At 37.3% G+C, this 23,845-nt stretch overlaps 2 protein-coding genes across 4 annotated transcripts in view; one reads left to right on the forward strand and one right to left on the reverse strand.

Moving 5' to 3' along the window:
• snrka (SNF related kinase a) overlaps positions 1-10,225 on the reverse strand; it is a 45,570-nt gene extending 35,345 nt beyond the window's left edge. Inside the window, exons 1-2 of one of the 3 annotated variants that reach the window (XM_058745799.1) lie at positions 10,115-10,225; positions 3,000-3,716 (exon numbers count right to left, since the gene is read on the reverse strand). In XM_058745799.1, the coding sequence (XP_058601782.1) occupies positions 3,000-3,588 (589 nt within the window). In that variant the 5' untranslated portion in view covers positions 3,589-3,716; positions 10,115-10,225. Of the gene's footprint in view, positions 1-2,999; positions 3,717-8,934; positions 9,183-10,114 lie in introns of those variants that run through there. The other 2 variants (XM_058745798.1, XM_058745800.1) reach the window with 2 other exon arrangements.
• A 1,714-nt stretch (positions 10,226-11,939) lies between these two features.
• pomgnt2 (protein O-linked mannose N-acetylglucosaminyltransferase 2 (beta 1,4-)) lies at positions 11,940-22,508 on the forward strand. Its single transcript, XM_058748179.1, has 2 exons — positions 11,940-12,298; positions 18,735-22,508. Exon 2 carries the CDS (start codon positions 18,770-18,772, stop codon positions 20,516-20,518), a length of 1,749 nt encoding a protein of 582 aa, XP_058604162.1. The 5' UTR covers positions 11,940-12,298; positions 18,735-18,769; the 3' UTR covers positions 20,519-22,508.
• Positions 22,509-23,845: the final 1,337 nt, after the last annotated feature.

Below are 23,845 nucleotides of genomic sequence, written 5' to 3' on the forward strand. Positions count from 1 at the left end.
ACGTTTACACAATGCCTCCACAACTTTCATCCGTCATAAAAAAAAATTTGGATAAGGTTCGATTTTCTGCATTTTCGCATCCGTAGCATGCATTTTGATAGGAAAGGGTGAGGAATACGAAAAAACAGAAAAACGCACGCAAAAATTTTGGACTCCAAAATACACCTGTCTGTTTTACAGAGATGCATCTTTCCAGGAGCACAAAAAGGTATTAAACAGGTTTCCCAGCCAAACACTGGACAAATTATTATCGATTAGGAAGCGAAACCAGAAATCACCTCAGCAGGGAACCCACCGGCATCAGAGCACAGTGTCTATTTGATCACACTGACAGTGTCAATAAAGAGTGTTTAATCAGGGCTCCAGCAGGGAAGCTCAGCTCAAACAAAGAGCGGATTAACCGTCCCACCACCTGCCTGTATAAGGACTGGAAATACAATTAACCAAAGACGATGCCTCAACAACTGCAGTGTTGTGACAGATAGTTACCAAACAAATGTGAACAGAGATACATTACGGTTTAACTATGCTATCTGTGCTAGTGTGCTGGGATAACTCTGCACCATGCATGCTTAAATGAAAGCTTTTCAGCAGAAACGAACCTCTCTTCTATGGATATTAGTTTCACTGATATTACATCTGTGGCCAAAACAGATTAGCTGATACTTATTGTTTTGTTATATCAGATTTTTCAAATTTTGGCAAATAAATAAAAAATAAAACATTAAAAAGTACCGTTTTAAATGCTACATGATTAGGCTACAAGCTTTGCTACATTTAAATGTAGCAATTTTTATTTAAAAAATATATATATTTTAATTATTATTTGTGTTTTAATTTATTTTTTAATTAATAAAGAAAGTGAATGCCGAAGACATTCTGCATTCAAAATTAGGATAAATGAGCATACGAAATGAGGAGAAATTATTATTTATATTTATATATATATTTATTTATATATATAAAATTGTTTTTTTTTTTTTTTTTTTTTTTCACACACACATACACAGCTAAATATTAGCCAATAAATGATTTTTTTTTTTAGGTGGTTGTGTACAGTTGTCATCATGATCTTGACTGCAGTAATTCATTAAATGAGGAGACATTATTTGATTTGCATATTTCATTATCAAGTGCTAAATCAATGACATCAGCAGGCACAACTCATTTTTGGTGAGTTGATGGTTCAAGATGCTTTTGAAAGATGCTCTCTCCTTTGTCGCTCTGTATTGGCCAGTCGATGGACTGAAGCTTTGCATGCTCCGACATGCCTAACGCCTCTACCACCTCCAAGCCTTGGAAAGGTTAGATCTCAGCCTGCAACAACTTGCACGCTTGCATTCATTATCTTGGGGAGCTAACACGGCAATGATGAAAAGAATCCGCCAACGCACTTCAGGAATCCATGGCCTAATGATCCAGAACTTGAGGCTCAAATGACAGTTCCTCTTAATAACGGACGAGAAGAACCACATTTGGAGTATCTAGGGTAAAGGGGCTTGTTCTGACATGTTTTCTGATAAAGAGGTTACGCTGTGTTTCTGGCAGAAGTATGGCAATGCCTTACAGTGACAGATAATTTAATAAAACAATAAATTGTGCTGCTGTTAAACCACTGATCAGCCACGCTCACACTGGGACAGGTTACCAAGTGCATGTATAAGGGCTTGCAAAATTGCAAGCCTGACATTCCAGGGCCATTGTATCTTTCAATTAGGCTACCAAAATGTATCACCACCCAGCCAAATGGACTATCTTGAATAGTGATATAAAATGTGTTCCTTCATTCACATTGTTCACTCGCTTATTGGGGTGAAATGGATCATAGTTTATCATCTGCACATTTTGCCTATTCAAACATTCCAGCATTTTACACCATTGAAGCACATGAAGAGGCGAAAGATAATTCAATTAGGTACTCACTGTTTTCTGCGCACCTTATTTTATTCGTAACTTTGTTCTATTGTATTTATCTACACTTGAAATTTGTTCTTATTTTTTTCTGATGGTTCACTTGTCTTGGCAAAATAAAAGTTTGGGTTACCTTGACATTGCGGCGTAAATATATTACTATTGTTCAGTAGAATGTGCGTAATAGGCTACTACTACTACAAAAATTATTAAAACATTATTTTTAAGGAATAATCATACGATATTTCTTCAATGTTTTAATTGTAATATTAAATCCCCTTTATTTTCCAAAAAATTACATTGGTTTAATTTTCATTAATTAAAAGATAAATTAAATTAATGTTTTATGCCTTAAAAAAATGTAAATACACAACACAGAATTTCTGAGGGAAAAAAAATCATAAGGCTATTGTAAGAATGAACGAAACTTGTTTTTATGCTTTCAAGTAATTAGACATGCTAAAAAAATTTTTATTTAAATTTCATTAAAAAATGTGTTAAATTAAAGCAGTAAACCTAGGGGAAACACTGTATCGGTTCTTCACTGGATGTCAGTCTGTGACCCAAAATTTGCCAGAACTTTTTTTGAGGCTCAACATTGATTTTTTTATTTATTAATTTTTTTTACCCATTTGCCTAGTGAGCTCAGATTTCCTCTTGCCTTAGTTTGCCTAAAATTTTATTGGCTCCAACACAAAACAAAATATAATTTTATCAACATAAGTTATATTTATGGTTTTACATATTGTTATATATCAAGTTAGGGTAAATCAATTTAAGGTTTTCTATATTTTATTTCAGTTCATGTTTATTTTATGCAATGTTATTAAATCAATTTTTGTGGTTTTAGTTACGATACAACTCTTACTTTTAGTGTGGGGGCAAAGACAGTTTCTTCAACCAACCATGAGCATTGTGGCAAACAACCTCTTTAACACATGATAAAATCAATGTAATCCTAAAACAGTTTTTCGAGACACTAAAATAATAATGGAGGAAATAAAATCTTCTTGGATAAATGCCATAGGCATTTATTTGCTTTGAACTTTGGAGTCAGAATTACTGAGCAGAGTTACAAACACACTTACCCACAGCAGGTGCATCATACTCATCTCCCAGCAGGATCTCAGGGGCAGAATAAGCCAGTGAGCCACAGCTGGTGGTCAGCTTCTTTCCCGGCTGAAATTTATTACTGAAGCCAAAGTCGGTGAGCTTGACCAGGCCCTGTTTCTCAAAGAACACCACATTCTCCGGCTTCAGGTCACGGTGAACCACATGCAACCGGTGACAGTACGAGATGGCGTGCACGATCTGGGCAAAATATTTCTTGGCCAGCTCCTCATTCAGTCCCTCCTCGTGCTTCATGATGTAATCGAACATGTCGCCACCATCGCCGAGCTCCAAGATCAGGTAGAGCTTGGTCTGCGTGTCAATGACCTCGTAGAGCCGAACGATGTTGGGATGCTGGACAAGTTTCATACAGCGGACCTCCTGGAACAGGTGACCGGTTGCGACCGTGTCAAGCTTGGTCTTGTCAATTACCTTGACTGCCACTTTTTCGCCGGTGAAGACATGACGCGCTAGTTTGACCACGGCGAAATGGCCACGGCCGAGCGTCTTGTCCAGGTCATATAGTCCAGCGATCTTTCCGTCGTACCCGCGCTTGATTCCCGCCATGATTGCTGGTCCTCCGGTGGGATGGAGGGGGAGTGGCCCCTCGGGGAGGGGTGGGGCTTAAACCGGAGGAAAAATCCAGCTCACTTCAGCACATTGGCTGGTAACAGCAATCCCATGATGGCAGGGTCCTGATAATCAGAGACACACAAGTACAAAAATGAGTCATAAATTGATAACAACCACAATTATCATTTTATAATGTTTGTAATCTTGCATGTTGACGTCACACTGAAGACCTTAGAGCTCTGCGTGGCCCAAAGGTTTGACCAGTGGCATTACATAACCAATTTTAGTTCATGGGTTACCTAAACTGCTGAGGGTTCTACCACTCTTTCTCCATCTGTAAATATTGTGGTGAATACTTTTTTTTTTTTTTTTTTTAAGACAAAAAGACATTTTATATATACAGTAATCTACATTTGAAGTGGATCAAAACAGTTTATAAAAAGTTGCCCTAAGACAAAAACGCATTTTGGTTTTAGGACAGAATCAAGCATTGCAGAGAGTAGCAGCAATGTAGTAACCAATGTTTTTTACTGTAGTTTAAGAGTCAATTTTCAACTCTTTATTCTAGTTGCAATAAATTATACACATGATTATACAGCCCAATAGCAGACTTCACCGAAAATCCGAGTACCCCCATCATGCCAAGCCACAGAGTGGTTCCACTGCCACAAGCCTTCAACATGGACCATCATAGATTTGTATTGATCTCCTCTCGTTAGTGAAAAAATAAAAGCCACAAGTCTGGCAAGTAAGCTGGTGCTCCAGAAGAGAGGCTGCCTCCTAAAAGGACTGATTCAATTTTAGTGGCATTAACCTCTGGTCAGTGCTGGAGATGACTGCCATGAAAGCTGCCATGACTTTCACATATGTGTGTACCATTATATTTATTCTCCATATCTCCAAAAATCATGTCACACATCAGAAAGAGATACAATGATAAGGGTTGCTAAAACACATGCACAAAATTATTATACAGCAGCACCGCATTTAAAATTTTCTTTAGAAAATCTGAGTGGTGCTTGCATTCAAAATTGATGCCAGGGTTTTTGAGTGCTTTTTAGCATGTTGGTGTTACTAGTTTGCTGCTGGTCAAAGTCAAAAGAGTCCATTATGAAATGTATATGATATAGTGGATCCTATATATGGCTTTCACCCCTAGTGTCAGACTTATAATTGCTTTGACTGACGTTCTTAACCAATATTCACAGTTTTCTATTTAATCAGTCATGCTTTCTTTAATGCATTGGTTGTATCAATTAATTCCGGCATTAACTATTCCGGTATTAATTCCGGTGATAAAATCTGGTTACCACCAGAATAGCACCAAACACCACAACAGGAAACAGTGTTCCTAGGCAAATTAAGTTAATACTTTATTGTTTTGTTTGCATACATTATTCAATTTTTTTGCATAACAGCTATTCATGCTTAAGTAAGAGGTGTTACTAAAAAGCTTGACATGTAGCATTTAATGAAATTGTAATGCTAATACAGGGCTCTACGCTTACTTTTCTTTTTAGGAGCGCTGGTGCGCTTTTTAATCAAAAAAAAAAAAAAATTATATATATATATATATATATATATATATGATTAATCACAATTTTAAAATACTAGGATTTACCTGTAAATGTGTTGAAAAAGAAATGCATGACAAACTAGTTTCTTTCACACTTCCGCCAGGTATGAGACATAATCATTATTATTTTATTTTTATTCAGCCTTTATACTGGCAATAAAACTTTTACCAAGCCACATCGCTTCAATCCCAGTATACATTTACCCAACTATTATCAAAAGTATTTCTAAATAAATACAACAAAACATTTCTAGCGACCTTACGTGAAGTATTATGACAAAATGCATTATAAGAAAGAATTGGACCTGTTCTGCAGCTGCATTAGAGCTAACATTAGCATCATGCTACATAAGACAATTTATGAGATTAATAGTACACTTTTACTCAGAACTCACTTCAAACCACCATCGAGTGTTTGTAATTTCTTTTACGATCACATGTGGAATTTGGTCGTTTACTGTTGTTAAAATATGCTATTTATAGCCTTTTACATAACTGCACAAAGTAGCATTTCAGATGTACACATTCACATTCATCCAGCGCGGATGAATCTAATGTTTTGAGGTGAATGTGTGGCTGTCAGTCATCGCACCGGTGTGGATGTTTACTGTACTTCGCATTCACAGATTAGTCATCTTGGAATATATGATCCAAATAAGAATTTTCACCGTATATTGTCATCTGAACAAGAAACAAGTCTGCCACGTTTTTTCTGACCAAATGAGGAAAAAAAGCATTAACATAAATCACCCTATCAATGGTGATTTAATCTTACAATCGGTTAGCTTATATCACATCAAACCGTGCAAAGTATCATTATTGTTATATTTTATTCTCAAATTATTAATGTTAACAACTTCAGCATTGCGTGACTATGAGTATAGTGTGTACATTTCAATTTCTGTAGTCTAATACGTAATTGTCATACCATTCGAATTTCATATTAAGAAAACCCAAAAAGCAAATTATTCTCCCTTCGAACTGGTTTTCTTTAAAATACAAATCTTGTGTAATCAGAAGCACATTTAAAACTGAAATCTAATTTAATTGCATTCACATGTGTTTCATAAACACATAATCCTCTCTGGATTACAACATGCCATCAAAATGATACATTTAATTATTCCAGCTGCTGTGAGAAAAGGCTAAACGATCCGCCACCTGCAGGATCCTCACATAGGATAGCCTACTAGCTGGGACAACTTCTTTATGTTTACAGATTTAATGACGCAGTGCCATGCTTGATTTCCCGCGAAAACCTACACATACCACAAATTAGAAAACATTATTATAAGCTAACTGTTGTGAATCGGGCTAAGGTAAGGTGATAGTTTTGAACACTGGCTGGTTATGTACTTGCTCAAATATTGATTTCAGATCATTTTTAACCAAAAAAAGTTACGGACTGCAGCTTTAAGCAATTCTCTTTAGGAATTAAATGTATAGTTCTCCCAAAAATGAAAATTCTATCATTTACTCAAAAAGGTGATTGAATTATGACAGAATTTTCATTTTTGGGTAAACTACACAATTAATTCTTAAAGTTATGGGTTCATTCAGATCCCTAACCCAGTAGGAGTAACAGCAGCATGCTTGCCTTAGCAAAAACCATTAATTAGCCTGCAAGGTCCATTAATTTTCCATAGTGCTTTCATAGTACACATATAATAGCTTGGTTCATTAACAATGAACACTACAGGCCACTACATCAGCTTTTGTTCAGCTAAAAGAAATGTCCTTCTCTTTTCATAAAACAGAGCTTGTTGTGGTTTAAGAGGCACAATCGTTCAAGGATTTGTATCACTGTTTGGCCCCCTGCACTAGTTATTATGTTGTCATCATAAACAGCTGATTATTACTGATATTACTAGCAAAGCCCACACTGAAGTGGCGAGAATTTCTAAGGATAATATTAGTATGCATTTATAAAATCTGGATGTCTTTCAAACAAGGGGGCCCAAACCCTGTTGTACATAAGCAAAGTGGGAGATTAACACAAACAGCATTTCAGATTTCAGCTTGCCTATTGAGCAGCCTACAGCAAAGCCTAAATAAATCATATCCCATGGTAATGCCTAATACTGGCCGGCCACCAATTACCATGCAGTCGTAATGGATTTAAACGACCCCTGCTGCACAGTCAACCCCTACCTTAAATGTTTCACGCCAAAACACTGAAATCAGAATACATTTACAGTCCTTTCACAATAACACAGCTCCACCTTTTTTGGAAAATTCTTGACAAAGGATATCAGCCAACAATCTGCCAGTGAATGACTGTTCATTGCCAGGAATGTACTGTAACTGTTGTGTAATATTGCAGTCTCTCTCATTACACAGGTGAGATCAGCAGAGTTAACTCTGTAAAGCCTGACACGATCGAAAATGTATTATTTATTCATTTTAATGGAAAAGTTCATTGAACTGTACAAAAAAAAGTTTTGTAAATCAGGCTTTTATGGCCCATATAGTATAATATTGTTAGAATATGTACTTCATACTCAAGCTCACCTCAATTTTATTCAGAGGCTGGCAAAATATGCAATTTTGTGCAGATGCTGTTATTTATATTGCCAAAAAGTAAGATTAGTGCAACCTAAATTACAGTAAAAGGCCTTTTACGTTTCTAAAAATGTATGAACTATCAATGAGAGGGAAGAAAACATGCAAAAGAGAGTGTACAACAGGTTTTTTAGCAAAGCTTTGATCGTGTCGAATATGGTACAGTATGTTTTGTAAGGTTAAAGTACTCAAACTGTTCTCTGTTTGGCATCACTAGACCAAAGGGACGGTTATGTCTTGCATATTAACATCACATTCCAACCACAAATTACAAGACAGTAGCCAGCAAGCCTGCAGTTACAGGCCTAGTTTTACCTTTCAGGTTGTGTAACATGATTACAGTCCACTAAGCTGAGGGAACGTGTTCCACACCTTACACATACCAGTGCGACATGAGATATATTGATCAGGCTACAACACTAGGCTTAGGGGAACTGAATCTGATCTTCTGAACTCTCTGCAATTGAGTATGAAAGACCTGATGAAGAAGGAAACCTCTAAGTGAAGACTTTAAGGCTCCCAAGAAACCATCAAGCCTTTTGAAATCCAGCAAATTAAAGTCTTTTAATGTTCATAATGCTAATGGACAAAAGAAATCCTGCAAACACAGACAAGCAGCAATGGATCAGTAATGTGATCACAACCTTCAATACTGAGAGCATCAAACCACAACTACCAAGATGCTCAGGCTCATCAGAAGCAAGCATGCAAAACCACATCCAGCTTCTCGTTGTGATGCAATTAACGAAGCTCATTCTATAAACCAGAGTAGTTCAAATCCACCATCATGAAATATTCTCCTAGCATCAATGCTAACAAAACCACATGTGGAAAGAGAAAAAAAGCATCCATGTCTGGTGATGATCATGGACACATCATGTGAAAACAGACCTGATATGCCCGTGCATGTCAGGCCTGATCTGGCCCATAAGCTCCTTATGAGCTCCATACATCCATGGAGAGCAAGAGGATATAAATAATAGCTAACTGGCTATACGTTCCTAACACAGACCATGATGATCAGACCCACTGGAACAAGGCCAATCCAGCGTCGTGTGCCCCAACGGAGCATGCATACAGCTGTCAAAACACATCCAGATTAACGGATGTTGTTTAACGCACGTTTATTGTGTCTTAACCAGATGCTAACCGGCTAACCATGTTAGCATTCTAACGCACTATCACACAAAGCTTTGACTTACCGCTCGTTCCGGCGAACATTAAAACCACTTAAAACTCCTAAACGTTCCGGCGGCTGTAGATCCGAAGACGGCAGAGGTACGGCCCGGCTGAGTGTGAATCCAGCCCTGTGTGTGTGTGTATGTGTATGTGTGAGTGAGTGTGTGTGTGAGTGTGTGAGGTTAGTACTGATCAGTGTGTGTGTAAAGGCTGCTGGTGGAAGTGCGACTCTCAGCGCTTCTCGCTCTCCGCCCTGAAACCAGTGAACTGCACGCAAACATTAGATGAGTCACATTGTGACGGGCTGCACTGAAAAATACCATCGAAAGGGGCGCTATGTGGCCGCAACTTTAGCGCTTGTTTAGACTGACTACGCGTTTTTTTATTTCTTCATCGAAATGCGAATTATGGAGCCTCTAGTCCCCGCAGATGATAGTAAAAAATAGCTAGGGTCTCAAAAAGTGCGATAACCATAGCGATGTGGAATTAATACGAATTCTCTAGTTGTAACCGTTGTTTGATATTTGAAATATCAACATATGTTTTTGCAGGTTGTTTTTGTATATTATTCTTTAATAAAATGTATGAATTGTTTACTATATGTGACCCTGGACCACAAAACCAGTAATAAGTTTACATTTTTTGAAATGGAGATTTATCGTCTGAAAGCTGAATAAATAAGCTGTCCATTGATGTATGGTTTGTTAGAATAGGACAATATTTGGCTGAGATACAACTATTTGAAAATTTGGAATCTGAGGGAGCAAAAAATCTAAATATTAAGAAAATCCATAAAGGAAGTCCATAGCAATGCATTTGCTAATCAAAAATTAAGGTTTTGATATATTTACGGTAGGAAATTTACAAAATATCTTTGCTTAATGATTTTTGGCATAACAGAAAAATCGACCATTTTGACCCATATAATGTAATATACCCGTGCGACTTATGACTGGTTTTGTGTTCCAGGGTCACATATGGTATTTTGCAAACAGCTTCCTTAAATCAGATTATCAATCATAATCCAAAAGCATATATAAAAAGGCACCAGGAAACAAAAATAAAAAATAAAATCTTTGTAGCCTACTGAATATACATTTCAATCATTTTGTCAAACATGTAAGTGTAAGTAAAGCAAATTCATATACATATTAATACATATATAGATATGATACATATACATATATAGCCTAATTTTGTCACCGTAATGTTGCACCAATCAGTATCACTTTCTTCATCAGCATCAGTATCCTTTCGCTTGGAAATAGCTAAAACATCAGCACGTGTTCGAAGGATTATTAAAACACGTTATTCTTTAAAAAAGCGGTTTAATATCACATGACACGTATTTGACCAATCAGTGGTAACTGTAACGGTGCGGAAATGGAAATAGTAATTCGTTTTAACTACTTGTCTTCTCTAGGTTTTAAACGGATTTCTAATGTTAAAACAACCGCATTCTTGTACGTCGACGGACGGTTTTATGTTGTGGAGGACTTTGCATTTTCTAATTGTTTTTATTTTTTTTATTTATTTATTTTTAAGCGAACCTATTTTGTGTGGGCCGGAAAGTTATTTTTATATTTCTCGTAACTGCGCATGGAGGCGTATGAAACCGTGCGCAAATTTCGTCCAAATGCATCCAGGGTTAAATGATTCAGCTGAACTTTTCAGCTTTTTATAGTAGTCTAGCTACCCTCTGTTATCTTTATATCTCCATATATGATGCACTGCGCCTTCATCACGCATGAAAATACTTTCACATTATGAAACTGTGTTATATATAGACATGATTAAGACAACATCATATTTCAGAGGAACACATCCATTCGAGCAGTAAACAGGCCCTACACATGTAATCATTATAGTTATAAATAATTCATGAAACTATTGTAGAACAAACATACACTTGGAACAGCAATCAGCAATGTGACACATTTGATCGAGTTACAGATACTGATTACAGTTGCAGAAAAAGCTAGTTCTTGACCCAGGAGACACGGAATTGCAATGGCTCTTATTAAAGATGTAATAAAACTGCAGTTCACTGGAAAGAGATGTCGGTCAATGCCACATGAATACAAGGCATTGCCATTAGTTTCTAGAAAAGAAGAAGGTTTATTGTACAATTCTGCCTGAACACTGAGAAGAATATATTTTAAAATCAGAATTTATTTTCACATTCCACTTACAGCTATCTACTGTCATCTACTGGTCACTAGTGGTACTCTTTGTATTTAAAGAGCTCTTTATTGCAACGGTTACCACAGAATAAAGCTAACTGAAAGGTATGAGATAGTTGCATAGCATATTATGACACACATAAACATTGATAAATTACGTTAGTGATTAAAACATATAGACAATTTTACTGGTAAGCCGTTATGATCCTCTCTGAACGCATTTTATCATATTGTTGCCCTCAAATGGGCTCTAGAGGGTGTTGTGTTACCGCTTAGAATCGACGAGACTGTACAAACTCATTCATCGAGACTTTGAGAGACAAATGAATCATTTTCAAAACGACTCTTAAATCATGGTTTAAGTAATTTCTCAGTTAGGACATTAAAAGAACATCAGTAGCTTGGTCAGGTCATACAATTGTTATTTTCGTTCATATGACAAAGATGTATATGAATTAGACTATAGCATAATCCCTGTGGTATTCTGGAATGTATATGTATATTATTATTTTTGATTAGCTGGTTGATAAAACGAATTTCTGTGAATTACAGTCACACCCGAGAGTTTAACAGTATTCATTCAAAATCACTTTATAGCCAATATACTCAAACATGCAATCTTCATAGTTATACTGACGCAAATTTAAAGTTTAATGTTCAGTTTAAAGTTTAAGTCAGTCAAGACATATATATATATATATATATATATGCCGTATGACAATCTTTTCTCAAGTTACCTGACTAAGTAGGCTAATTAAGTACATAAACAAGAACATGAATTTGCTATTATTTGTGTTTCAGTGCGTTTAATATGGGTTTCTTTCAATTGTTGCGAATCTCTCGCGATAACATGAATGTAGACGTCAGACTGATTAGCGGCGATAAGATCTCGCGAGGTTTTCTCGTCTGAGCTCGGTCATAGCTGTGGGTGGAGACTTCTCCAGCAGCTGGGTTAATGCTCGCAGAATACGCGCGACAGAGTCGAATTTGCGCTACGTAGCGATAAAATTAAGCCGACATGCGATCTGTTAATAACAATGGTGAATGAACACATCGTGTATTTAGCTTAACAACCTCGCAAATGCTGCGTTTGTACGATGTAAAGTTGTAAATGGTCATTGGCACTGGTTTGCTGGAGCTGCTGTTGAAACAGTGTATCCGCAGTGAATTAACATCACTTCGTCCTGGCTCACCTTTCCCACAGGTATGTAATGCATTTGCTTTTCCATATAGTGTGATATGTATTATTATTTGTCTCTTATCTGAAACTCAATGCAAAAAGTTTTTTTCCCCCCCTCCAGCAGTGGTCATGAATAGCTAGATGCTTCTTGACTTAGATAATGACTGATTATCTACACTATTTAAAGTCTAGATACAGTATCTCAAATCACTGCTCACATCATGATTTAACAACTCTAATATATCAATATATATCTAAAACATTTCTCAAGACTAGCGTTATTAAATTGCTACCTGTTGTGTTGAACGGGAGAATTACACACGCACACACACACACACACACACACACACACACACATCCACACACATCTACATGTATGTGTGTGTGTGTGTGTGTGTGTGTTTATACAAAGTTAAGCTACATGGAGAGATAGATTATATTACATTTATTTGATCATTTGAGTGCTTGTATTGCAACTATGAATGATTTGTGCTCAAGTGAGTCAGATCTGCTTGATTCATCAGGCCAAAATGAATTGTATCTTGTCATTGTTGCTGGAACACTAAAAAGAGTGGCTGTTTTAATAAATAAAATGAGATGCAAAGGGCCAATCTGAAGGGACAGCACTGGATGCAATGCCACCACAATTATGGATAAACATTTGTCGTGTATAAACGATGCTAGAGAGAAAGCTAACCTTTTTTTTTTTGTAACATTTTTTCCAGATGTAAATGCTTTCTGACTGACATTGGTTACATTGGTCAATCTTTTTTTGTTGTTGTTGTCAAGGACAGGGTGCCTGCCAGTCATTCTTAAAACTACATAGATCAGGTCTGAATCCTCTGAGACATCATAACCCAATCTAAAACACTGTTTAGCCAGGACATTGTTATAGAGATAGGCTATGTCAAGAATTAGGCGTTCCTATATGTCATATGAATATTTTGAGAATTCATTAAAATGGCAAAACAACAAGTTTGATAAGTTTAAAAGTCAAGATGAAATCAGATCTTTAAATAAATCTAATATTAATATAGTATTTTTTTATTATTAAATAGTAACTAATGTAAAATATAGTAACTTTATCTGTCTTCAAACTTTTTAGTTGTAAAACCGACGAGTTCTATAATACAAGGTGAAAGCTATTAGTTAACATTTCCATTTATGTCAATGGCAGCTTCTAGGCTGATGCAGGACCCCAGGTGAGAACTGGGTTGAGAAGACAAGTAGAAGAATTTGACTGTTTGGGTGATGGCACCTCAAGAACATGCACATTCCCAAGCCCTTCGCCAGTGACGAAGGCAACAGACAAGAAAAAAACACTAGTCTATTTCACGCTTTTTACTCTTTCGGTAAAGAAAGATGCATTTCACTTTAAATCTGATAGCGAATGGCATTTCATATTGAATTCACTGCCTGCATTGTGCCCAGTAGTCACAACATTTAAGGGTTGATGTTATCATCAAAAGCATCAGTAAAAGTATTTTGGATCATTCTTCCTTATCGTCTGTTTACGTCGGAACAGAAATCTCATAGATATCGCCATAGCCATAGCCTCAATTTCCTTAAGCAAACTCATTCATATGTATATTTCTGCTTTTTGATTTGCACCCTGTCCTTTGCCTGCTCCGGTATTTTGTCATTTTGCTGTCCTCAACCCAGCTCTGCAGTGTTACGTAGAGTCCTTCTCCCAGGAGGCAGAGTGACATTGTTTCCTGTAACCCCCACTGAAAAGCTCTTTCAGACCCATTCTTCATCTGTCCCTGGGGAACAGAGGGATGCTGAAGACATTTGCCTGCTTCAGTGCTTCCTATATCAATCAGCATGCAGCTTATTAACGGTAATAACAATAGGTGAACCTATATAATTCTGGAGCCTGCTTCACTAGCCTATGATGATTTATAGAACATAAGAGCCAAATATAAGAAGACCTACATTGCTATTGTGTGGAATTAGAAGTAGCGGTTTTATTGTGCATTATTTAAGAGTTTGGAATTTTAAAAAAGGATTTGTGTGTTTTTTTTTTTTTTTCATTCTACACTATATTAGGTGTCTTTAGAGTTTATAGTGTAAAAAAAAATGCATTGTATCAAATGGTTAAATTAATTGGTTATTATACGTAGAATTAGTTATTATAGTAGCTGAAGACACTTAACACACACAAACTATATATATATATATATATATATATATATATAATTTTTTTTTTTTCCAAATGAGCATAGATTAGATTAAAACCTGTCATACCAATAACATTAAATTCTGTGATTCCGGAATGATTATTTTCCATTGGACTGACAGTTTCTTATTATCTCTGACATTCTTATGCACTCGGTAGACGGTTTGTCACCAGCAATGCATAAAGAATTGGGAAATAAAGTTGGTCCATCTAACTTGACATGTCACAGATTAAGGATGAGTATTAGTACTCAGAAGTGACAGCAGTAATCAATCATGAAACCACTTTTCTGAGAACAAATTTTTATTTGTTGCACTGCAGTGTCACTTTTGATGGTACCTGCTGGTTTTAATCAGGATGCAATGTGTGCCAGTACTTTTCAATCGGTACCCAACACTTTGTTTGGAAACGATGAAGGGTGTTAACTAAGCATGCAGAGCAAATCAACTGCATATGCAATAGAACAGCAAGATGCTTGTGGCACAAGATGCTAAAAAATAGTCTGAAGTGTGTGTACATCAACCAAATTAAAAATCAACACAGAAATTAGCACAAAATGACCAAAGGTCTTGGTCACAAGGTAATTAAAAAAATTAGCAGGAGATGTTATTGAGAAGCAGGAAAGACGGGCAGTCAGGCAGAAGAATCGAAGAGGCATAATGATTGTGTCTCTTTAGCCCGAGAGTTTTCTGTCGTGGGCAGGGAGCAGAGTAGGGAATCTCCTTGGTTATCTTGAAGGGACTCATCGGAGAAGAAAGCCACTGAAAGACTGAGAGCCGTGTCTTTCCAGAAGCCTTATTAAAATGCATTAGAAGCACTAGGCTGCCTTCCCCCATCATTGTGGTGCTTATCATCCACATAGCAAACAGCCCAGCTGTACACAAGGGAGCTGGGCAAGCCCTGTCAGCCAGGCCCATATTCCCATTCTCTTATACAGTCGTAAACACATGAAACCGGCTCCTCCAAAAACCCTCTCTTGCATGATGCGACCCCCTGCTCTCTTTCTTCATATGCACAGAAAGGACAAGGTTTCAAGGACATGAGATCTGCTTGCTCTTGCAGAGCAATTTAGATCTGGACAGCTCAGATAGACTGAGGCTCCTTAGTGCCATGCGCTCCCAGAGTCTTTATGCCGTTTAGCATATTACTCGCCTCTGTGTCTCTTTAATGCGTTTGCATATTGCTTCGCCAAACAAATCAGTTTTAAACCCTTTCCCCCAACGTTAAGAGGTCTGAAAAGTTAATATGCGTCAGTGGTCTGGATTTAGCTGGGATTTTTCTGTTGTAGCAGTGAATGAACCTCCCATAATCTGATCCAAATCACAGTGCATTACATGCAAGCAGTTTAACATTTTCCTCCCTCTAGGTTTTACCATCAGTTTCGCTCATAGCATGATAGCAGAGCAGTCAAGCATGTGAAGCACATGAGTTTACATGTAATCTTAAAATCTGATCCTCAACCTTATGCTTAATATCAGATGCTGATACAAGAATCAACCACTTGCCTGTTTGGGTATGATATTTATTATTGGAAGCCAGAATATCCACTAATGGAGTGTTGAATATCAGATTCCCAATACTATTTATGGAATGGATAAGTAATATTTTATTTATTGAATACTGCATAGTCCATGCTGTATAATGAATACACTATGAAAAAAAAATAATAATTTGTAGAATAACTGAAAAAGTAGTGTCATGCATATCCATAAACTTAATGGATAATGTACATTTCCTTAAACTATAAAACACAACACAAAGCAATGCATAATTTAAAAATCACAGAAAATTCCTTCATATTAGCACAGTACACTGGGGTCAATATTTACATAATTTACTACAGTAGGCAACATACTATTATGCATATAACTATTCTGCATTGTTGCCACATGACTTCACGTCGCATCCAGTTATCATTCTAATAAATAAATATGGCTATTTTTAAATAAATAAATGTTGTAAGGTTTGTCAGTCTGTTCAAATAATGAGTCAAAATAATTATTACAAATCACTGCTGATTTTATTTCGAACTCATTACTCTCATTGGAAATTGAAGGCCAAGTGAAGCATATTGCATTACAGTAGTTCATGCAGTATGCGTTGTGTACATGTGGTAGGTCACCTGGGTATTCCATAAATTCAGAATATGCGCATGCTGCACACAGCATACTGCACTACATACTGCAGAAACCGTATGAGTAGCATGCTAGTATGTTAATCTGAAAACAGCCTTTATTATGAGAGCACTGCATATTCTCTGAACATCATTTTGTTGGTTTATGTTTAATCAAGCCTATACTGTCTTTGAGTGATTATTGTGCAGAATCATTGAGCTGAGTGAAGTTATTTGAAATAATCACTGGCAGAATGGTGTAGGCGAAACAGCTCTGAAGCGATGTGGGTGTTAAGTCCCATGAGAGAGACAGACTGAACATTAAAACGGATGTAAATGTTACCTGAAACCAAAATAGACTCAATTTAGAAATGGACTCACTTGGAACTCATGACAGTTCTTTATTAAAAACTAATGTGTTTTTTTTTTTTTTTTTTTTTTAAACCCCTCCTTTCTGATTTTCTTTTCTTTTTTTTACATTTTCTTTATTTTTATTTTTTTCAGATAAATGATGTATGAGATGGAGTGCAATATTGATTTAATTATCACATACAGTATAAGCCAAATGTCGGCAGGTCTTGAATTATTTTGGACTTTTACTGTTTTCTTGATAATATATTATTTAATAATATAGAAGGAATAGCTGATTATTAAAAATTAGTATTATGAAAATTATTCATTAGTAGAAGCTAACTGTTTCTGTTTTAGAAGGTCATGTAAAATTTTGCCAACATATGATGCAATGCACCCAGGGGGCCCAACCAATGTGGGGTTTATAACCATTAATTCTTCAGTTTATGCCTAATTTCCAAGCAGACATCAAAGACATTTCAGTCTTAAACCGTTATGTTAGCTGAGATGGTGCCACTGAGGGTTTGCTCAGTAATTTGCAATACGTAGCTGACATTTTGCAGGCATTTGTTAGTTGGAAAAGCCTTTTTATGTTTCCCTCTGGGTTGTCTATGCAGTGAAGGGAATTAAATGCACAACTGGCGACGCTGCCGTTTCTGCTGTTTGTATCCTTGTGGATTGGACATTAATGCCGCTTAAGTCCCAAAACATGAAATGCTATGGATGAAAACAAACAAGGAAGATTGTCCTTCATATCCTGAAAATGAGCATTTTTCATCCATGAGATGTGACAACAAGAAGCTCTGCCAACCTCATCTTTAATTTTTAGTACTGATAAAGCCTTTAACATAGCTAGAATGTTGTCTCATTCAATTTGATTCAGTCATCGTGAACAATAGAAAGAGCTGTTGGTATTTTAGATTACTGAAGCATGGTTTTTATGTCTTTTTGCAAATATCTTCTTATCTCCTTCTAAAAACAGTCTGTTTGTTGTCCCAAACCAGTAGGCACAGTTAAAGAATTAGCCTATAGGTTGTTGCATGCATGGTGAACTGAGAACACACACAGAATTTTAGTGCTAAATGCTGTGAATGTTTGGATGCAGGTGGGCATCTTTAGCCACTCTCTGGTCTCCATGGCTCTGTTGTCTACTGTAGCATGCCAGCAGCTCAAAGGATGAGATTATTTCAAGGGTTTTTCTTTTAAAAAAAGACCAGTACTGAGAGGGAGTACAGGCCTGTACTGCAGGGAGGTAATGAATTCAATTGAGCTTTAACTAAAAATTGATGATTAAAGTAATCAAAATTCCTGCAGTTGAAATGTGATTTGGAGGAGTGAGATAAATAAACACATTCACAATTCACAATGTAAAACATATAATGAGGGCTAAGGAAACATAACTAAAACATGTAGAGAGTAATGTATAGTCAATCATCATCACAAAATAAATCAAAATATCATCCTAAATGAGTTCACAATATTTGCTACCTTTCTTTCTCTCAATACCCTACTCCAAGGGTGTCCAGTCCTGCTCCTGGAGGGCCACAGTCCTGCAGAGTTTAGCTCCAACTCCAATTAAACACACCTGAACCAGCTAATCAAGGTCTTATTAGGCATACTAGACACTTCCAGGCAGGTGTGTTGAGGCAAGTTGGAGCTAAACTCTGCAGGACATTTTGGAGACCCCTGCCCTACTCTTTACCCTCTGTTTTTATTCAACTGTATATTTTATTATTGTATATTTATGATGTATTAAGGGGTTAGCAACTCATGAACCTCCTTGTTCAAACTTGGTATTCTGATTCTGATCGTTGCAGGTGGAGCATGAGTGTGTGGTCGGAGTCCTGCTGCGATGCGTGCTATTGGGTGTAGGATGAACCTGCCAGCAGTGTTAAATGGCCTGCTGGTGTCAGTGGTGGCAGCCTTGCTTTGGAAATACGTTCGACTGATTGAACACACATCACAGTTGGAAGAGGAGCTACAGCTTACACGCCAATCACAGGAGTTCTCACAAGTGCGTATCGACTACCACGGTGCCCTGTTAGCACTCCAAGAGCATGGCACCAGAATGGTCTGCACTGGCAAGATGCACACCGATCGCATCTGCCGCTTTGACTACCTCTGCTACTGCACAGAGGCTGAGGAGTTTGTATTCTTCCACAGTAATGCATCTGTGATGCTGCCCAACCTTGGCCCTCGGCGTTTCCAGCCCGCCCTGCTGGACCTCTCGTCTGTAGAAGACCACAACACTCAATACTTTAACTTTCTCGAGCTCCCGGCAGCGGCTCTGAAGTTCATGCCGAAACCTGTGTTTGTGCCAGATGTCACTCTAATTCTGAACCGTTTTAACCCAGACAACCTCATGCACATTTTCCATGATGATCTCTTGCCCATCTACTACACCATGCAGCAGTATTCAGACTTGGATGATGAGGCCAGGCTCGTCTTCATGGAGGGATGGAGTGAAGGGGCTCACTTCGATCTCTACCGCTTGCTCAGCAGTAAGCAACCACTTCTCAAGGAGCAGTTGAAGACCTTTGGCAAACTCATGTGTTTCACCAAGTCCTACGTTGGATTGTCAAAGATGACAACATGGTACCAATATGGCTTTGTGCAACCGCAAGGACCCAAAGCCAACATTCTGATTTCAGGTAACGAGATCCGCCAGTTTGCATCATTTTTGATGGAGAGGCTTAACATCACGCGAGAGGGGGGCGATGACTACATTGTAGTTTTTAAGCGTACCACTAACAGGCTCATCCTCAATGAGGCGGAACTACTTCTGGCTTTAGCCCAGGAGTTTCAGATGAGGACTGTCACTGTGTCTTTGGAGGAGCAGTCATTTGATAGCATTATCCAAATTATTAGTGGGGCAACTATGTTGGCCAGCATGCACGGAGCCCAGATGATCACCTCCATGTTCTTGCCCCGTGGTGCCGCTGTGGTTGAACTCTTCCCGTATGGTATAAACCCAGAGCAGTATTCTCCCTACAAAACCTTGGCCTCCTTACCTGGCATGGACATTCAGTATGTTGCATGGAGAAATACCATGGAAGAGAACACTGTTACACATCCCGATCGCCCCTGGGATCAGGGTGGCATCATCCACCTTGAGAAGGAGGAACAAGAACGTATCCTTGCCAGCAAGGAGGTGCCAAGGCATCTTTGTTGTCGTAATCCAGAGTGGCTTTTCCGCATTTACCAGGACACTACTGTGGACATTGCCTCTTTTCTGGACGTACTCAGAGAAACTCTAAAAAAGCCTAATTTGAAAAAGACCAAGGTGGCTAGCACTGTGCATCCTGGTCGAGTCAGAGAGCCCAAGTGCCAGACGTCAGTACAGGCCACCAATGAAGCAAAGCTCTCAGTGTCATGGCAGATCCCTTGGAACCTGAAGTACCTGAAGGTTAAAGAGGTGAAATATGAGGTATGGATCCAGGAGCAGGGAGAGAACACATATATGCCTTACATTCTGCCCCATCAGAATTACACCTTCTCGGAAAACATCAAACCCTTTACCACATATTTAGTATGGGTACGCTGTATCTTCAACAAGAACCTCTTGGGCCCATTTGCAGATGTTCTTATATGTAAAACTTGATTCTTTAATCAGGTTAGAAGTAACATTGTCACTGTCAGCTGGCAAAGAATTAATTTGAAGAGTAATTCTCAGGAGCCATCCTGAAAATTAAAAGGTGTGACTTGGCTGAATTGTTTTTGGACTCGGTTGTCACTCTTGTGACTTGATTGTTCTTCATGGTCCTTATGGAGTGTCATGAACTGACAGAGAACGAACGGCCAGACTGCAATGAAAGTTAGAAGAGAATGCAGTTTACAGAACTGCCCGTTCTTTTAGTTCCTACCATCATCCAAGCAAAGTTCTCAATGACTTTATTTATCAGAAATGTAATGCATAATTTAAATTTATATTTATAAGTCCAAGACACTGGTTTTGTCTGCCACCTGCTTTGGTTAACTAAAATAATGCACAAATTTCTGTGGCTTAAGCAACATGATATGAATTTTATGTGACTTTGTGAGTGTGCCCTTATCTTGCCCAAGGTTTTGCATTGTGTTTGTCATTGACTTTAGTTATGAAGAAGCATTTTATTTGGGTGTAGAAATTAGTATTAAATACCTGCAAGAAGGTAGAAGAAAACTCGAAAGTGAACTTTAAGATGAACATTATACTATTTTAAAAACAGGCTGCTTTTGTGTGTATTAACTATAGTTTTGCTGCTGCAGTGTTGATGTTCTCCTTTTTTAACCAGCCTCAAAACCACTGATTATTATCTACCTGTTCAATGGGAAATGTTTGAATTTGTTTGCCAGTGAGATCTATCAAATCACATCACAGACAGAAGACTTAGATATTCAAGTCAGTAGTACATTTGATGACTGGGGTGAAGTAGTTTAAGATAGTGTCCTGAAATTTGAGTCTCTTTTTTTTTTGTTGGTGGCATGTCAGTAATTACTTCTATGTTAAGTAAGTTGGAACCACTGTGTTAAGCAAGCTAGTGTGTTTGGTGATAACAGCATAGTGGGCTAGTAGCCCAAAGAAAATAGGTTCAAACATGGGAAAAGCCGGTTCATGAACTGTAGGCATTGATAAATGGCAAGTAGAGGAGTAACAGTACAAACCTTTTATGACTGCATAAGCCTTACAGAATGCAATATTAAAGATTTGAAGATATATATTTATGTGTAAAAAAAAAAAAAAAAAACTGTTTAGATGTGCTTCCTATCCTGCCATTCAACAAATGAACTTAAAACAGTATCTATATCTGCTTTAGAGAAGGACAGTGCCAAATTTTTTTTTTTTAAAGATGCTTTTATGCATATCCTTTATATGTCTCATCTGCATTTCTGCAAAGATAAGCTGGGTTGTGCTTATTAAGCAGATGGAAACATGTACTTTATCTTAGCCAATTATTTATTGAAGACGACTCTGAAATGCTATACGTACTGTAGCCCAGATTTGTTCAAAGTTGCACTGTGTTTCAATTTTCTTTCACTGCTATGATCAATGAATGGAGCATGAGAAATTCAACAACCAACCACAAGCTTTGTTTCTGTTTTGCTCTGAATGGCCTGTCAAGTCATCTGTATTGTTTTGTTTCCCCCCTCAGTGAGATTGTATTCTGTCCTTCGCTTCGCGGACATGCTGCATCACATGGAAGTGGATTTAAATGAAGCTAAAAACAGATTAAACCAAGAACATTTCTAATTGAAATTCGCAAACGGCAAACCTCAGCCATGCAGTTTATTAGCATAACTCTGTGTTTCAATGGTAATTGTATTCAAGTATGAGGATAATAAATGAATTCTGTTTGTAATACAAAATAGCAGAAATGTCCTTTGCATATAATCAGAGAGAAAACCTTGCATGGAAATCTTTGAGAGGCAAATGTTCATGGTTGGAAACTTTTCTCATTTCTCATTCTCCCATTTTAATAATTAGATAATAGTTTTCAACATAGAAACAGAAAACCACTCTGTTCCCTGTGCCAGTTCATGAGATTTACCATTATGTGCCACTGGAATGTCATACATCATTTTTGTCACTTTTAATAAATGTACAATTTCTCAGATGTGTTTGTGATGTCTTGTCTTTTATTTAGAAGTCTCTATCATTCATCGGTATTATTTAATGATGTTTGTCAATAGCTTGAGTTTTGTAAATATTTTCTAAACCTTGAAGAAGTATTATTAGACAGAAATCCACAACAGATGGACTGGTAATAAATAGCATCACTCCAGCAGTCGTGATTTTTATTTTTTTATTTTTTGGACAGAATGTGCAGTCTTGGTGTCTTCAGACTTTAAACTTAAAGATTATATTGCTTTAACTGGCCATTTTAGCTCCAAACAACTATATATGCCAATTCACTGCACTCAGTTACAGATAATATGTTTGATAGTAAGCATTTATAATGCTATACTGTTCTATTGGAGGACAGCTGAATAATACTCTTCTCTTTGTAATAACCCATTTTCTCTTCTGCTTGCTATTTTATTGCCATTTTAATTTTTGAGATCAGAATCACTGTGACCCTCCAGAGACCGATTTGTTTATGGATGATGTATCTGCCTACAGACTGGAACATGAAAGAATAGTGAATCTGATAATATGCTGAGTGTCTCCGTGTAGCACAGTGTCAGTTCAAGGTTTTATGTATAGCCGAAGGGGATACTGTTGAACTGCGACGAGCCGATGAAAAGGATGGAATGTGTGTGTGGTGTGTTCTGCAAGTTGAGACCGATTCGAACCAGGTTTCAGGCATGAAGTACAAATTACATCAGCTTGCTTTGAACTCATTAACCCAAACACAAAATGGCATGATGATTTTATCCTTCTATTCTTAAACGAATCATTCGAAATGTTGCTTCTTTAGTGGTGTATATAGTTTTTAAGGATATTGGATTTGGAACGGATTGGGATTGTCTTGTTGTGGCCATTACAAAAAGTCATGTTCTCAGGATGCGTGCTTCATTAAACTAATTAAATAGACTCATATGATTATATAATAATACGACATTATATGTATAATTAAGGGAAGAAGTTAATTAAGGTGATGATTGTACCTGATGCTGCCGTTTTTAACGGTTTCCTTGATCTGGCTGCCCATTTTCTTTCTATTTACATTAAAAATGCTTCAAAAGTGGTGCATGTGACTATAGAATGTATACTATAAAATGAGAAGGTCTCTTCATGTGAAGTTAATGAAAGACTCCTTAGGGAACTGAAAATGCTAATTGTTTTTGTTTTTTTCCCCAGGTTTTAGGGCTACAAACTGAACTGCTGTATTTGAGAAGGTCAAAATAAATGAGGAGAAGTGTTGTTATAAATATTACAGTCCCGCAATAACAGGGATTCCTATACAGGCTGGATTAGATTTCTCATAGGACCTCTGAGTTACCCAAAAAA

Source organism: Onychostoma macrolepis, chromosome 16 (genome assembly GCF_012432095.1).
Source record: "Onychostoma macrolepis isolate SWU-2019 chromosome 16, ASM1243209v1, whole genome shotgun sequence".
NCBI classification, from domain to species: domain Eukaryota; kingdom Metazoa; phylum Chordata; class Actinopteri; order Cypriniformes; family Cyprinidae; genus Onychostoma; species Onychostoma macrolepis.